General features: G+C 45.5%; 1 protein-coding gene across 1 annotated transcript; it reads left to right on the top strand.

The window, feature by feature from the left end:
* Positions 1–298: 298 nt before the first annotated feature.
* Positions 299–16,979, top strand: pgbd5 (piggyBac transposable element derived 5). The gene is made up of 7 exons (XM_076141796.1): positions 299–941; positions 5,590–6,020; positions 7,805–7,939; positions 10,933–11,113; positions 12,100–12,297; positions 12,970–13,075; positions 13,190–16,979. Exons 1-7 carry the CDS (start codon positions 599–601, stop codon positions 13,383–13,385), a joined length of 1,590 nt encoding a protein of 529 aa, XP_075997911.1. The 5' UTR covers positions 299–598; the 3' UTR covers positions 13,386–16,979.
* The last annotated feature ends 971 nt before the right edge of the window (positions 16,980–17,950 follow it).

Raw genomic sequence — 17,950 nt, 5'->3', positions numbered from 1 at the left:
TGTGTGTGTGTGTGTGTGTGTGTGTGTGTGTGTGTGTGTGTGTGTGTGTGTGTGTGTGTCTGTGTGTCTGTGTGTGAGGGAAAGGGACTGTGGTGGTTAATGATTCCTACATTTTACGATATATTTCTTCTCTACTTTATGATTATTATAATTAATCAATCATCTTCTATATACTCATATCCCCGTCATTATCATTTTGACATTTCTCTATCTTCACTCTGTTTGCCCAGCAGGGAGCTCATTGGAGGAGTGATCGGGGCGATGCAGTCAGCTGACGCGGCCTGTGTTCATTGGGAGTTTCCCCGTGTGGACAAATCGTCCAACCCGGATGCTGAGTTGGACGTGAGAACTGAGACCAGTGCGCAACGCAACGCGGCGAGCCGAGCGGAGCAGGGGAGCGGAAACGTTTCAGTACCCTTGGAGAGGACAGCTCCCCCCGACACACACGGAGAGAGAGAGGAGGCGAGAGAGAGAGAGGACCACATCCCCCCACCCCCCCTACGAGGCGACACCGGGAACACGCTGCTCATCGGGGGAGAGAGAGAGAGGGAGAGGAAGAGAGAGAGGGAGAGAGGGAGAGCAGAGCATCATCAGAGAGATGGCGGAGTGCGGGCGGAAGGCGCTGTCTCTCCTGGAAGCGGCCCGCTCCCGGTACGAGAGCCTGCAGATATCCGACGATGTGTTCGGCGAGTCCGGGGACGACAGCAGTGACAACCCGTTCTACAGCACCTCCGGAGACTCCGACTCCGACAACTACAGAGCCGAGCCGGGCGAGGAGGAGCAGCAGCACAAGAAGCGAAGCTCCGGCGACAACGAGAGCGGGCACGCCGGGGCACTGGGAGCCGGTCCGCCCGGCACGCTGTCCCGCAGTCAGGCTGAGGAGGACGGATGGACGGAGACGCTGCAGGACGTGACGGTGCCGCCGTACAAAGAGACGTACGGTGAGATGAGTAAGGTCAAGCCCGCAAAGAGAGGCTGTGTCCGGGGGGCGAAGCGGGACAGACAGGCCCGCACTAAAGGCTCTGCTACCACCGGACGGCAGTTTCATTTATGTGTGTGTGTGTGTGTGTGTGTGTGTGTGTGTGTGTGTGTGTGTGTGTGTGTGTGTGTGTGTGTGTGCGCGTTCCTGGTGCGTACGTGAGCGTAAGTGACACTCAAGCCCACTACTGCATTGGTAATTGCCTTTTTAAATGAAAGCTAAGTGTTATTCCTTTGATACCTCACCCTTTGGTACTGAGGTGCACACATGCTGTCCTGTGTGTGTGTGTGTGTGTGTGTGTGTGTGTGTGTGTGTGCAGGGCATTGCAGGGATGTAATTCAGAGCAGCAGCGTGATGTCTGCAGGTCTCTTGGCTCTACATGCACACAGACACACACATACACATATACTGTTCTGTACATACAAGGACACACACACACACACAGAGACGCATACACACATTTTCACTGGTGCTTCGTCGTGCCTGCACCAAGTCGACTGAAGACGCTTGTGAGTGTATTGACATCAGACGGGCTGTAAGCTCAAGCTGTCCACTTTTCAGGTCCAGTGTTTGTCCTCCAAAAGCAGAGAATGTGTGTGCAAGTGAGCAAATCAAAGCGCACCTGTCTGTCTGTGCACACCTGTCTGTCTGCCCGTCCGTCTGCCTCTTGGCCTCCACAGAGCCATTTTCATCCATTTTGTCCGTCTGACTCTACTCGGCACGTGAGGCAGGGGGGTTTGTCCTCTTCGTGTCACTCTTGGCTCCTCTTCCTCTTCTTCTCTTGGGGCAGAGGTGTTTTGTTGGCTCTGCCGTCCCGTCTCCACATCGACACGTTGCACTAATGCACCCTGAGAGCAGAGCAGGCATATGGCAGAGACAGCATGGACTCGTGGCCTCAATCTGCTCACACACAAACACACACCAGAGCATCCACACACTGAACTAAAGGCACTGGTTGCATTCTCTCAACATTGTGTCGTTCAAGTTAAACCAGTGCAGATTGTGTCAGACTGACTTGTTCTCTCTTCTCTCTGTGCTCAGAGCAGAATTCTCTCATGTGACCATGAGACAGCATTTTTAGTCGAGGACTCAGGAGTCTGAAAAGAATTTTGAGTGGCTCTTGTTTTATTAATACTCAGGTTCCCAGGATTGAAGGGACCCCAGGTACGGCAGGTGTGTGTGTGTGTGTGTGTAGCCCTTATTGCACTGCACCCTAAATAAACAGAAAATTAATGTCCTCCAGCTGTGCTCTGCTGGCTGCTGCCTCCCTTTATCACTCCGACTGGCCCTGGGTGAGGAAAGCTCCGAGGCCCTTTGGGGCTCCTGCATCTCACTCTTTCCTATTTTGTATTAGACTCCCTTGGCTGTGTTGACTTAAGCTCAGCAGGTGTGTCTTTGTACAGCCTGGTGCTCTGACAGTTAGTGTGTGTTTGTGCAGACACAGGCAGAGCGGGTGTGGTCCCGACCTATCACTGTGTCATGGCTGGAGATGATGGAGGAGCTGGAAGGCTGCAGAGGAACTAAATCAAACTTCAAACCTCAAAAAAACGATTTTCAGCTCTGATCTTATCGACTGCGCACACACACACACACACACACACACACACACACACACATACACACACACAGATCGTCCTGATACACACAAATATGTTTCTCCACTTTATTTAATGGTGTGTGATGGGAAAACGCCAGATGAGATTTCCACTACGGCTGAACAATGATATATCAGATCTCTCTCTCTCTCTCTCTCTCTCACTCTCTCTCTCTCTCTCTCTCTCTCTCTCTCTCTCTCTCTCTCTCTCTCTCTCTCTCTCTCTCTCTCTCTGTCTGTCTGTTGGTCTAACACCTGGCTGTCTTATTGTCGGTGCACCTGCCTGTCTGCTGGCCCACTTATCCGTCTGTCTGACTGTCTGTGTGTCTGTCTTTATCTCCCTACTGTGGCAGCGCTGACAGAGATGCAGAGTTGATGTGACGGTTGGTTCCCCTCTCCCCTCCGGAGGCTCTGCACCTTGTACATAAATCATCAGCCCCCATCAGAATGCACCTCCAGTCACACACACACACACACCTCCCATGAACCCCACGGAGGTCTGAACCCGTCCCTGATTTACTCCCTCATGGTGTTTCAGCAGAAAGAGAATTTTGAAGCTTTGTTCAGATTGAAATCACTCAAGGTCGCACATACGGGAGCCATGTTAGGCTCCTCATAGTGTCAGATTATGTCGTAGGTTTGACCAGAGGATTACTAAACATACACGGCCATCTGAGATTATATAACCACATTGTCATTACGTAGACGGGAATTAAAGAGCTATTTATTCTTTCACTTTGCAGAGTGGCTCTGCTCTCTGCCTGCCAGGTTGCTGTCTGTTCATTGTTCCCTTTTACGTCTCTCTCTCTCTCTCTCTCTCTCTCTCTCTCACTCTCTCTCTCTCTCTCTCTCTCTCTCTCTCTCACTCTCTCTCTCATACGTTACTATTTCCAAAAACAACCAACTACACGGCGTAATCCGATCAGGTGCTCATTCAAGCCTTTTAAATATGCAGCAGGGTGGATTCTCTGTCCGTTCGATACGTGCCGTCTCATTTTTTACCTCCTCTCTCTGGGCTATATTTCGAAATTCTCCATCTGGGAAAACCCTTCTAGTCCGCCTGAAACCGTGGGATCCGTGCTCACATCTGTAATATCCGTTGAAACTCAGCTTAGTGTGTGTTTTCAGGCTCATCCTCCCTGAATAGTCTGTAATCTGTAATTCCTAAAGCTGTGGCTATAAAAGCTTAGGCGTCTAACATTAGGACAGGAATGATACTTGTTGTGTGTATGTGGAGTAATTGGTAATATTTTAGAGCTTACAAAGCAACAATGATGTCTCAGTAGTAGAATTAGGAGCTGTAGTAGAAGATCATTCCTCCAGCTGCATCACAGCTCAATGAAGATGAACTGGCAGGGGTGTGTGAGAAATCTTGTTTTCTCAAAACAGCAGATGAAACAATTCCGTTATCCATAAAAAAGGAGTTTGTGTTCTATTTCCTCCGGTTACATATTTTTGGCTCGTCCCTGTGTGGAGCTCAGGTGAGTCATTCTGCCTCTGTGGCTCTTCCATCTGCTAGTCTGATTGATGTTGTTATCAAGGAGCCACTCCCTCCGAGGAAGTCACGCTGGATTCTACCTTCGGCTTTCAAAATCGCATTCGATGCAAATGAGCAGATCTCCAGCGCTGCCTTGTGGGCCCGCTGCTGCCATCCAGTCCACAAGCATCCGCCTCGTGTGGGCTGATGTGTGTGTTTTTCTAAACCTTCTGGCTTCACAGTTACAATTGCAGCCTTTCCTAGTATTATGTGGAACCTGACACAAAGAGCGGTGTAACGTCCTTCTGTAGGAGCTGGAGAGAGTGAGACAGAAGGACAGAAAAGGGTCTGGAGAGAGAGAGAGAGAGAGAGAAAGGGAGATAAAGGAGAATGGGAGAGATTACCTTGTTCGGTGCTGTTCACCGATAATGAGATTTTGGTGTTTAATTGAGCCTGAAGTTGTTCTGTTTGCCGTCCCCACTTTCCAGCGGTTTGCAACAATTAGAAAGGAAAATCTTTATCTATCGCTTCACTAAACAAACACAACAACAACGCGACTTGAATGTCAGGCATCAGGGACAAACAGCTTTCTGGTGGTAAATACTTTAATTTAACCACATAGGCCTGAGTGTCCCCGGTCCCTGGTAAAAATTTAAATGATCTTCGAAAAACAGCATTAAGGGGACTTCCAGGTTCCCTGAAATTAAGACAGCCGTTTCAGTCTCTTTTGCTGCCTAAATCCGGTCCTACTGAACAAGCTTCACTGTTAATGTTACAGATTTACTACTTGTGGATCTCCTTAACAAAAAAAAGATGTATTATATGCAATGCTGACTGCCAGAACAAGCGCTATTAAACAAGAAATATGTAGAATGTCTCAAAGTAGGGTTTTTCCTTCTGGGCTTCATGGTAACTACACCTCAGAAGCATTACATTTCTTTGCTTCCTTGCTATAAATCCTACCTGCTGTTATATAAGATCGAATTGTATTGCATATTGTATTTCGTTGAGTACATGAGGGAGACAGAATATTGCCGACACCTTTCATTACGCCGCAGTCTTACATAACAGCATCAGTAACTATCAAGAAAGCCGAACATTATCAGCATATTACATAACGTAGTACAGGTGTATGTAATAAAGTGGCCGCTGAGTGAAGGGCGGTGTGTGTTTTGATTTGGTGCTTGTCGTGATGCTAAAACAACAAAGCCCTGAAAGTGTCTGGTGACTGTCGTGTTGTGCAAACTTTGGAACCGCTGACCTGTGCAGCTGAGTCTGAATTATAGCTTGAGCTGTCTGTGTAGTAACTTGCAGTATTCTTCAGTCTGGGTGATTTAGTGCAGTTCACGGCATGAATACATGGATCTTCCCTCTGCTCTAGTTTCTGTCTGGAGCCAACCAAGAAACACTGGCTGCTCTAATCTACTTCAAAACTGTGATTTTGTGAGAGTTCTGTGTTGTGTTTTATGATCTGCGTCACTATTTCTCTTATTTCCTGGTCTCGTCTCTCATGCTATCCATCTCTCTCTCCCCATCCAGGCCCTGCCCAGAAGATGCCAGCCAGTGCCACAGCGCTGGACTTCTTCCAGCTCTTCGTGCCGGACAATTGCATCCAAAACATGGTCACTCAGACCAACATGTACGCCAAGAAGTTCCAGGAACGCTTTGGCTCAGACGAAGGCTGGTGTCCCGTCACAGCCCAAGAGATGAAAGCCTTCCTTGGCTTCGTCACCTCCACCAGCGTCCACCGTTGTGAATCGGTGCTCAGCATCTGGAGCTCGGGCTTCTTCAGCAACAGAAGCATCGCCCTGAAGATGAGCCAGGCGCGCTTCGAGAAGATCCTCAAGTACTTCCACATTGTGGCTTTTCGGCCATCGCAGGGAAGCAACCAGGGACTCTACAAGATCCAGCCCTTCTTGGACTCGCTGCAACAGTCGTTCAACTGCACCTTCAGGCCCTCGCAGACACAGGTGGGTGCAGTGTATCAGTGTCAGGGTGAATGAATCTTAAAATGCATTTGGACAATCATACCCATCACGCCGCCAGTCACTAATTTGACCAAACCATTTCAAAGCACTCCAAGGCGGGGCTAATTCATTTATATAGCACGGTTCAAACACAAAGGCAATTCAAAGTGCTTTACACGCTCCAGAGGGCTTAGTTTGCTCTCTGTTTGCAGCCCCCAGAGACGTGCAATGTCTGCATCAGATCTACATTTATGCACAGTGGGACAGTGAGGCACCAAGTTTGCTCTCCTCCTTTGGCTGTGGCCTCCATCTCCATCAAGACCAAGAAGCATTTTTTAAAGCATTAAATGTGTTTGGGGCAAAGTCGTGACAGAGAACAAGATGAAAATGAACAATATTCATGGTCACCAATGAAAATGGATGTCAGCCAGTCCTTGGTTCTTAAGAATTAATGGGTTTCTGGGTTGCAGTTGATTGATTTGCTTGTGGTCCTGATACAGAATGAGTGCTATCACGTCATCGTTGTTTGTCGCGTCGGTGCTGTAATGCATTTGGGAAATACAAGCTTTTAACACAAACTCCTTCTCCATTCACTCCAGTGTAAAAGAAAACAATAGCTCGGATTTAAATGTGAAATATGATCAATGTAAAGGAATGAGGGCAACGTGGTTGTGTCAGGCTGAGTGTGTTTGGGTGGGTGTGTGTATGTAGCGATGGGGGTGCTGGTGTATCTAGGCCAGTTTGTTTTATCATGTTAGTTTTCTGTGCCAGACGTACTGAGTGGGCCCAGATTTTCGATGAGAGTGGCACAGACCGAACGTGTCGCCCCTCTGCAGACATCAGAAACTAAACGTAGCCAATCATAACAAATGGAGCGAAGCAAAGGGACGGAAGAGTGGTCAAGCTTTAAACACAGGGAGGAAAGTGGATTCTACAGATTTGTGCCCAAGTACCAGAAATCTGTCAAGTGCGTTGGCAGTTTAATTGGAAACTATCAGCGTTTATCCATGTGATGTGAGCCAGCCGATTAAAAGCAACTTCCTTTATCTCTTACTGGCTCGAATTTAGAGGGACTGGTCAAAGAATTCAGAGAGGAAGTGAGGCAGTGTGAGCTTGCGCATGGCTTTGAGAGGACAAAGCAGCGAGTTAAGAGAATGAACAAGTGAAACATTGTGCGTGCAGGACTGATTTTGGCCCTCTTGATGCTTTGGAGCTTTTAGGACTGGAGCTGCTGCAGGACAGTAACAACATGTTGACGTTTGTATTTTCTGACGCTGCTCTCTCCTCTGACATTGAGGCACATAAGCTATCCCACCGCTGAGTGATGGAGAGATCACCAGACGTCGCTTTAGTGTCCACCGCCGCACTAATGGAGGTGAACAGATGGGTGGCAGCCACAGGATATTTCTCCAAAGGCCATTATAATGGTGGTTTGGATGAGGTCATCCGTCACCGGGGTAGATATCCTCATTCGTTTTACAACTCCGTATTTGACTGGGAAATGACTTGTTGCTCTTTGTCCGATCGAAGGAGGGAGCTGCTGCTGGGCGCTGCCTTCAGCTCCATTCAAATGAACAATACAGAGAGAGGGAGAGAGAGAGAGAGCAGAAAGACGACAGGAAGAGAAACATGGAGGTTATTTGAAATGCAAATATTTAGTGTGAGGCAGAAAGTGTGATTTCTACGAAAACTTCAATAAATCTGCAGGTTTCTCTTCCCTCCCTCTCTCAAATGTTATTTCTTCAACACGTTACACACATACAAAGTAAACTTGTGTTTTTTTCCAGGTTCTTCATGAGCCCTTGATAGACGAAGACCCAGTGTTCATCGCCACCTGTACGGAAAGAGAGCTGAGGAAGAGGAAGAAGAGGAAGTTCAGCCTGTGGGTTCGTCAGTGCACCTCCACCGGATTCATCTGCCAGGTAGCAGCAACAAATCAGCTGGAAAAGAGATCAGTGCCAGACAGACAGTCGATTTATTGACCACCTGTGTGTTTGAGAGTGAGAGTGAGAGTGAGAGAGAGAGAGAGAGAGAGAGAGAGAGAGAGAGAGAGAGAGAGAGAGAGAGAGAGAGAGAGAGAGAGAGAGAGAGAGAGAGAGAGAGAGAGAGAGAGAGAGAGAGAGAGAGAGAGAGAGAGAGAGAGAGAGAGAGAGAAGGCATTACATTAAAATCTAAACACACCAAACATTCAGAATAGGGTTTGGATTTGTGATCAACCTACTAAAGATACATTCATGCAGATAGATTATGATTTCAGCAAATACAAGAAGGCTGCAGAAGAAACAGTGACAAGCGATGTAAGAGGAACAATATCACCTTCAATAGATTAAAAGTGAATGTTTACTGTCTAAACTAGTGAACAGTTTGTGGATCATATATGAGTAGCAAACTCCAAGCTGGTATTCAACATTACACCATTTCCTTCAATGCATCGTAGTGGAATCGCTGCTGGCGAAAGAACAGATCTGTGGATTCACACACACACACACAGACATACACACACATTTACTCCGCTCACTAACAACCTCGCCCCCTCTGTAACCTTCCACTCCCACGCCAGCTTATATAACACAAGCGTTTATCTGAGGCGCAGCACAGCAGGACTGACGGATCTAAGCGTCTCTGACCACTACAGGCTGAATCCACCTCCAGCTGCTGTCCCCAAAATGCAAGAGGTCGAGTTTGTGCTCCAGGCGATCTTCTACTAAATAACTAACCAGTGTTTACAGTTTGGGACAACCAGGCCATTTAGAGGGGACGCTGATCCTTATTCAAGCAGAATACTCTGTTGATAGATTGTTAAAGTGAAGAGGCTTGTTTGCAATCCTCCCATCCACCCACATACAAGCACCCACACACACACAAATAAAGAGACTACACTGAAAAGATACGCTGCAGTTACATCTTTCAAGTGCCTTAGCGATTCTGAACCAAAGTACATTAGAACATGGTTACACAAGTGCAGCAACCCTGGAAGAAAATGGAGAACAAAAGGCCTTTGAACTGCAAAGAGAGGATAAATAAACAGAATCTGGGCAAAGAGAGAGAGAGTGTGTGTGTGTGTGTGTGTGTGTGTGTGTGTGTGTGTGTGTGTGTGTGTGTGTGTGTGTGTGTGTGTGTGTGTGTGTGTGTGTGTGTGTGTGTGTGTTCCATTGTGTTGGATGTCGTCCAATAATGACATTACTGTCGGACAGAGAAGCAAACATGATCAGAATTATGAGTCTCTTCTATTTTCTCTCCTTTGCTGCTCATTCAGCTACTGACAAAAGAGATCAATCATTTCACACAGTGTCTTCATTTGAAATGAATGTACAAGTAATTGCAGTCCACAGCTGAGAAAAAAGTCCATCGTTTAGTAGCTTAGCAACTGCACTGCTACGTAAACAATGGCTGCAGAGGCGAAGCTACAAGCTAGCTACATAATGGCTATGTCTCCTTTAATCGTGAGACGCAACACATTGACATGTTTCAGGATGTGGATGTTGACGTCTTGTCACGTTTCAGTTTTATTTCACTCTTCAAAAACCTGACCCAACTTCTTCTTGGTTAACGAAAAGAAGACAATGCTAGTTTGTATCTAGCTAGGAATGCTGGCAACTGTGATACAAAGTAGCTTAGCTTTGTGAAACAGCAGTGAACAGTCTAGTTGAGCGGACTCGTCTGTTATCAAGTTAAGATGTCATTATTTAGAGAATAATGGACCTGGAACATCTCCATTGACCAGAAATGTGAATTACAAAGAGCCATAAACTGAAATGATAAAGTCTAAGAAGAAAACATGTACATACTGGTCATTTATCAGATTAGCCCAAAGCTAGAACCTGACACAATAAGGCAACAGGCCGTGTATAAGGAATATTAGAGGATATAAGTGAGGCCATTACTCCATTCATTTAACAAATAAGCATTAGCATTCACACTGTCAACACACATTGGCAGTCAGTCAGTGTTTACCAGTCGTCTGTGTGCTGATGTGTGTGTGTGTGTGTGTGCGTGTGCGTGTGTGCAGAGCTGCTCCCTCTAAATGAATTGTGTCAAGGGAGAGAGAGAGCAAAAAAAAAGAGAAATAAAGAGAGAGTTAATGGAGTGAATCAATGAGTTTCCATTAGGCAGCGTGCACACACACACACATGCACACACACGCACACGAACACACAGACTGACTGGCCACTTAGTGTGATAGCTACAGGCCTGAGGTAGATCGTGTCTAATCAGACTAATGCCATTCAGCTCGTGAAGTACAGCAGAAGGGAGACGCTGGACTGTAATAAAGTAAAGAGAGCATCTGTGTGTGTGTGTGTGTGTGTGTGTGTGTGTGTGTGTGTGTGTACATTTGTTTGTGTTTATTTAATAAAGGTCTGCACACTGAGCTCTGTCAACCACTTATGAATATCACCGTTTGGAATAACTTTGAGTCCTCATAACATGACGGTGTGTCAGGGAAAACTACTGGACTGATTTAGGTTCAAGTTCTCTGGAGATTCATGGTCCCCTGATGATGAATTCCAAAGTCTTGGGTGACCCCTCTGACCTTTCCTCCAGCGCCACCATTAGGCCAAAATGTCTACTGGACTTGTGCACAAGAAATATCAAAATCTAAAAGTCAGTTAAGAGGTCTAGACAGGTTCTACAAGCTGGGTATAAACCAGAGCAGAACTCTGGAAAACCCCAAATAAGAGACGCAAACCCGAACCAAGCAGATGACAGCTGGACCCGACCACAAGTACAATATGATGACATAATCAGACTCGATCTAAAATGTAATGGACCTGTTAAAGAGACCCAAACTGGCAGCAGCATCGAGTGGTTGGTGGCAGAGAATGTCTGTCAGCTCTCCAGAAGATGAACTGCTTCCATTTTGGAAACTTCATTTGGCCCAACTGTCATTTCTCTTCATATCCTCTTAACTCTGCAGATCTCTGTCCATCTGAAGGATGGCCAGGGGACAGACGGTCTGTCCACCCTGAAGAACAAGCCTCAGCTCCACAGCCTGGTGGCCAAGCAGCTCTGCCAGAACATCTCTGGGAAGAACACCATCATCTTCACCGGGCCGTCTATCACAAGCCTCAGCCTCTTCACCGAATTCAGCAAACAAGGTACACAAGCAATGAAGTGAGAGAAGAATTACACAAAAACATACTTTATTCTAACATATTTTAAGATTATCATAAGATCCCTGAACCAAAGGAGCTTTGTTCTATCATTAAGTGACTCAGATTTGTTCCTACAACAGGAAAAATACCGAATCTCAGACATGCAGAACTGTTAAAATAGATTTTTTTTATTGCCAGGCAACCAGCAAATACCATTTTTAACACCACTGGGATGTTGTGTAATAAACTCTATTTACTGTCCTCTCACTGGGAGATTCAGGGGGGAGTGCTGGGCTTTGTCACCGCTAAGAATATGTGTGAATTCATCATCATCATCATCATCCTTGAGATCATCAAAATGTCCCCATGTCACGGTGTTATCAGCTGTATAAAGTGCCAGCAATGCAGAAGACAAATATGCAGCAAACTAAATCAGGCGCCTTTGGTGTTATCAGCACTGCGAAGGCTTTAGCTTTGCATTCTTGCCTGCCCGCCAAACAATGAAAGACAATTTTACAGCCTGTCGGGCAAAGCAGAAGAAAGAGAGAAAGGAGGCAGATATGATCAATATTTAGTCGTCCCAAGCAGGCGAATCAAACACCTCACATTCAGCTGGAATTCCAAGCATGAGGCAACATCGTCCGCTGTTTTCCCCTTCAAATACATCATGTGGGATTTAATTAGCAGAGTTAATTATTCCTCACTACACTGCAGCTCAGACTGTGGACACACACACACACACACACACACACACACACACGGCACAGAGATAGAAATCATTGTCTAAATTGATTACTCCACCAAATCAGCTGCAGTCAACCACATGATTGTTTCCCTTTACACTCATCCATGTAAGAAGTGAGTAAAGAAAGGAGTGGAGAGAGACGCAGACGACGCCCAGGATAAAAGATGTTTGGCAGCTGTGTGAGAGATTGACAGCCTCTTCATCTCCAGCACCAACAGAGTCTCTGCTATCTGTCCCCCTGCAGAAATTTACTGCTGCGGTCTGCTGAGCACCAGGAAGAGCGACTGCACCGGCCTGCCCCAGTGCATGCTGGTCTGCGGCTCCACACCAGCACAGCGCGGCCTGTCACGAGTGATGATGAAAGGCAGCATGTCGCTGATAAGCTGGTACAACAAAGGACACTTCAGGTTCCTGACCAACGCGTACTCCCCTACAAAACAAGGTCAGCCGGGAATCAGGTCATTGTTTAATCATGAGAGCGACACGTTTAGGGCCGGAGGTTCATGGATGCGAGTTCACATGGGGTAAAACTGAGGCGTGTTTCAGCGTCCATGACAGGGAAAATACACTGGAGCGCCTAATCCATGATAATCCGTTCCTGCCAGGGACGAGGATCATGATCCTCTGCTCTCATGACGTAATCCAGAGTTGATTAAACTTCTCTGAGTGCTTTAGATCGATAAATAAAAAGCAGAGGCTGGGATCCAGTTTAGCAAACCTTTATTATTCAATATTGATTTATTGGGTGTGCGTGTGTGTTCTGTTCAAAAAGGAAAAACAAATTTACTTTACGATGCCATTAATAAAGGATATATCTTTATTATGATCATCAATCATACATGGAAAACTCCCATCATACCTCATCGTGGGTAATATGAGACGAGTTCACTTCCATGCCACTCCAGGCCACTAGGAGGCGCAGAATCCCAACAAATCACCAGAGTGAACGTCACACTCTTTCCCCTCAGCCTTTTCTTGATCATCAAGACCTTTTACCCTCAAAACGTTTGGAAACTAAAGTTGAGTTTCTATATCTCTGGTTGCGGATTGCAAACTCTTACTCTGTGTGTGTGTGTGTGTGTGTGTGTGTGTGTGTGTGTGTGTGTGTGTGCAGGTGTGATAATTAAGAGGAAAAGTGGGGAGATCCCATGTCCTCTGGCTGTGGAGGCCTTTGCTGCACATCTCAGCTACATCTGCAAATATGATGACAAGTACAGCAAGTAAGCAGATCACAACCTGCATTTCTTTGTTTACATTTATGGGAGACATGAAAAGTGCTGTTAAGGATGTAAACAGTCATTATAATCTACCTGGTTCATGTTCTTCTCCTACAGGTACTTTATCTTCCATAAGCCCAATAAGACCTGGCAGCAGGTCTTCTGGTTGAGCATCAGCATCGCCATCAACAACGCGTACATCCTCTACAAGATGTCCGACGCCTACACGGCCAAACGTTACAGCCGAGCGCAGTTTGGAGAGAGACTGGTGAGAGAGCTGCTGGATCTGGACGACTGCTCCCCGACTCAGTGAGGAGGAGGAGGAGGAAGAGGAGGAGGCGTAGGAGGACAACAGGAGCGCACGGAAACACACACACACACACACACAAACACACACACACACTAACGTTCTTGTGCAGACACTGAGAGCTGTGTCTAAGTTGTAATACTGAAGCGATGCCAAGTCGAAGTGACAAAAGAGGATGGAGGGTTCTCTCTCTCTCTCTCTCTCTCTCTCTCTCTCTCTCTCTTTCATTCTCTCTCTCTTTCTCTCTCTTTCTCTCCCTTTCTCACCCTCATTGTTTTCTGTGGTACTGTAACTATTCATTAAAACACGGCTGCACACTACACAATAGAGAACTACGAGCCAAGGGACTGATCTCAAGCCTCAATAGCAACTTTTACCACATTTACTAAGAGTTTGTCAGCAGGAACTGTTTCACAAGCAGAGACGGAGGTGGAAAATTCAAAGAGTAGTGATTCAGGAGAGGAACGGCTCCTTACACGATGTCAGTTCTGAGTTTTCACCGTTATGATCGGGTGACAGAACCGATTTGGGCCTGACGCACTCCTGAGGCAGAGCAGGCGATCAGGCAGCGTGTAGTTTGACTTCTGCACGTCTCTCTCTCTCGGCTCCTGTAACAAAAGCTTAGTAAAGGACTCCGGTGTGTCAAGCGCTGCATGCATAAAGCATCTGGATCGTGATGTTCTCTTGTTCGATGTGAAAATGATTTCTGCTCCAGGTGGGTTTTGAAACTTCCGTTGTGTGCGTGTCTGTATTTAGTAAGTGGAACTGCCATTTTGTGTGTGTGACGACAAGGTTGAGGATGTTAATGTTTGGCTATTGTGACCCGAATTTGTTGCTGTGTCGCCCCCATCCTCACAACGCGTGAAGAGAGTCGGTCAGCTGACGTAAAGCCACACTCAGCAGTGTATCACAGAGAAGACGAGCTGCTTTTAAAACACTTCACAGAACAAAAATAAAAGCAACAACAAGTCCAGTCACTCTGTGCGTCGACTCTGCAGGACAGAACAGGTTTAAAGGCTTTTTTAGTAAGCCAGAGTTGCTAGGCAACAAGTGAAATCTTGGCCAGTAGGCAGGAGTTTGGCAATTATGACTTGGCACAATTGAGTCCCCGGAAGTGAAAATGTAATCATGGGGGCTTGTAAATGTCCCAGACAGATGAATGAGGTTTGGTGCAGAGCCACGGCTTTGGCTCCGACCTTTACTGCTCATCTGGAACTCCAAATGTAAATCTGATTGGAATATGTTTGACTTGGAATCGTATCGCCCCAATCATGCCACCTATGAATAACTTTATCACCAAGGTAACGCATGAAATGTTTACAAGAAACGTCTCTAATCTTCACCTTCTTACCCCTACAGTTGAAGCAGGGATGCATTTTTGACTGTTGCATATTTCTTGCCAAAGGAAGTGCAAGTGAAAATGCACTTCCTGTCTTTCACACACTGCTGTCTGTCGCTTTACGCCAGGGCACCAGTTCAGTTCAGCTGGCTTCATAAAATCCGAGCTGAACCGCACCGGGCCGTACCAAACCACGTGTACGCTGGGGGTGGTGGGCGGGGCTTACCTTAAAGTCATGGCACAGACGTGTTACTGTCATGTTGGAATCGTGATTTTAGACGAGAGAGTGTGTTTGCTGATCCCATCCTGCTCCATAGGCATGGTTTGATGTATTTGGATCTTAATCTTTACGCAGCTGTTGAGTGATTCGGTGGCGGGACTCATGCACTTTTCCCTCCATCACAGTCTTGCACTTTGAGGAGACTCATAAACTTAGCGACATGTTTACTAGACTGGTAATCACTTTTTCTTTGGTTTTGAACCCAATCATAGTATCCAGTGTTCATAGAAAAACACAGAAAATATGAATAGATCCGTTCTGTACATAGATACATAGATAAATATGACAATAGCACTGATTATATAGAAATATGCCAATGACATAAATATAAGATTGATAAGTAAAAAAAGACTATTACCAAAACAGAAAAGATTTCCACTGTAGACGTCGAGTGTGGAGTATGTGTGTGTGTTTTATTTTCTACAGAGTATTGAGTGTACGGTTCTATTCGCTCTGTCACGGAGACACAAGATTGTGATTTTTTTACTTTTTTGAATAATCCAAAGCATTGTTGTTGTGGTTGTTACTGTTGTTGTCATCGTTGCTGTCGTGTGTTAGATCACCGGTCACTGTTCACGTCGCACTAACACTGTTCATGTACGAGTCATCCTGTTCTCCCATGTCATCTTTTTAATACAATATTTTATATCAACCAATTCCATGCCGGTAACACATGAATGGGGTCGTATTATTGCAGCTGTAGCTATTGTGAGTCCATTTTACTCGTTACCCGCCGTATATTGTGCACTGGTGATTAAAGGAAAGTTCACATTACTAAAACACAAATACTGGTTAAAACAGCTGTTGATCCTGTATCCTGCATTTTCTTCAATTATGTTTTTTCTCCTTTGTTAACAACTGGCCAGATGTGGTCGGTATAGGAATACGTTGAGTAAGCAAATTTGATTGGTCCGTCGGAATCACGTGACACCAAAATCTCTTACTTCTTTCTCGGTTCAAGTTTTTCTGCTTCAGAGTCTAAATTCATGCTGCTTAACCCTGGAAAAAATGTTTAATATTCAGAGGATTTTGTTCCTCTCGGCTCAGCCAATCAGAAGGCTGTATCCTAGATCACATCTCTCTAATCTCCATAACCCTCAGATCACCTACAAAGCCAAACTGCCCTGAAAGCTTCAATCCGACCCAGCCGGCCAATCAGAACAGAGCAGCTTTTTCCGCAGGGTCTTAAAGAGTACCTTAAAATTTCTAAAATATACCTAAAATGGCCAATTTCTAATCAGTGTGCACAGCAGTGCTGCAGCAAGGGAGAGTAGAAGTGATCATGTGATTTAAGGACGATTTCAGATGAGGAAACATGTGTGACTGTCCTACAATGATGTAATATTAACATGCCTGAATAAATCCATTTATTGTTAAAGTGTTTACAGGACATCTGGAGAAAAAAACAATTTAAACATTCTAACTTTCATGTTAACATACTGACTGTGTCTTTGCACATTAAAGCATTCCAAAGTATTCAAAGGAGACCCATCCATGAAAATAAGAACATTAAAGCAGAATAATATGTCCCCATTTAATGAAAGCCCTTTAAATCAAAAAGCATCTCAACATTTCAGTAAACATTTCAGGGAGAAATTGCTTTTAAAAGAGGCAAAGAAAGCGATCCCTCCGTCCACAGTGACCTCAAATAGGCCCTAATGCAACTCAGCCACAAGTCAGGCTGCAGTCTGAGGATGTGGTGATCCTCACTTAATGAGGAAGAAGCAGACGAGGCCCACTGAGGGACAACAGAGACACCAGAAAGTCCAATTTACATTGTAAACATTTTAAAGCAAAGTAACGGTGGATCGCATCATGTACAGTGTGTTGCAGTGCATGATGGGTGGGTACACACACACACACACACACACACACACACACGCGCGCACATAGACTTTGTGAACGCAGTCACTAAAGCATGAAGCTGTGTGAGTTAGTGGAGCTTACATCTCCTAGCCCAGACCACAAATGAGAGGAAGCCACTCTGTGTGTGTATGTCAACAATAAAGGGGACTTTCAGGCCACATGCTGATGTTGTTATCACTGCAGCTTCAGACTGAGCAGCTTCACTTCATCATCTATGGAGAAGAGGAGCATGGAGGCTCTTACTCAGATCAAACACTGGTTGATCTGTGTCTGTTTTACTGATAAGCATCAAGTCTCATCTTTCTGAAGAGCTTTTTTCTTCACTCTCAGCCAATCTGGAGGACTTCAACTACAACAACCAGCATCATTCACTCAGTCCTTATTGGATACAAGCCTCACATTAATATGGCCAAACTGCTCTTTTATCCTACAAGGGTCAAAACTATGGAAACTGATCGCTTACTTCAAAACACAAAATGTTGTCATTAGGCCACATGAAAGAGCAGCAGAGGCAACAGAGCAACTACAAGAGAGCACTCAGAGGGAGGACACCTCTGCCAAGGCTGAATAGTTTAGTGACAATTGAAGGAGATACAAGTACACATTTGAATTCTATGACTTACAGTCCAAAAGTTATACACCAAAATGTAATAACAGTAATTACAACGACACCATTCTTCTACATTTGACCATTTTTTGACCCGAACTTTGCTTAACTTAACTTAACTAAAAGCCCCTGAAATATTGGAAAATGTCGGAAGTATAGCTGAAAGAATGAAGCCTGAAGTGATTTATGTGCCTGAAAGCACTTTGAGTGACAGCTAAAGCTCCAATCCTTTGAAGCTGTTGTTTGTTTATACACAACATGTGTATTCAGTAAAGCAGAGACGGAGTTCAGTCAGTGTGAAGGCAATCACAGCAATTATTAAAGAAAACACACGCCTGGATGTAATGTGAGACAAAACCAGAAGATGGCAGCAAAGCATAATTCTGTTCGGTAGGTTAAAGTCGCTCTGACTCATTGATCACACACTCTCTCTCACACACACACAGACACATACACACAGAGGGTAAATGCATTAGGAT

The sequence above is a fragment of the Genypterus blacodes genome, unplaced genomic scaffold (genome assembly GCF_046128005.1).
Source record: "Genypterus blacodes isolate CSIRO-AG114 ecotype Tasmania unplaced genomic scaffold, CSIRO-AGI_Gbla_v1 ptg000020l_1, whole genome shotgun sequence".
Taxonomy (NCBI): Eukaryota; Metazoa; Chordata; class Actinopteri; order Ophidiiformes; family Ophidiidae; genus Genypterus; species Genypterus blacodes.
The sequence above is the reverse complement of the archived record's forward strand: the minus strand, read 5'-3'. Positions and strand labels throughout refer to the sequence as shown.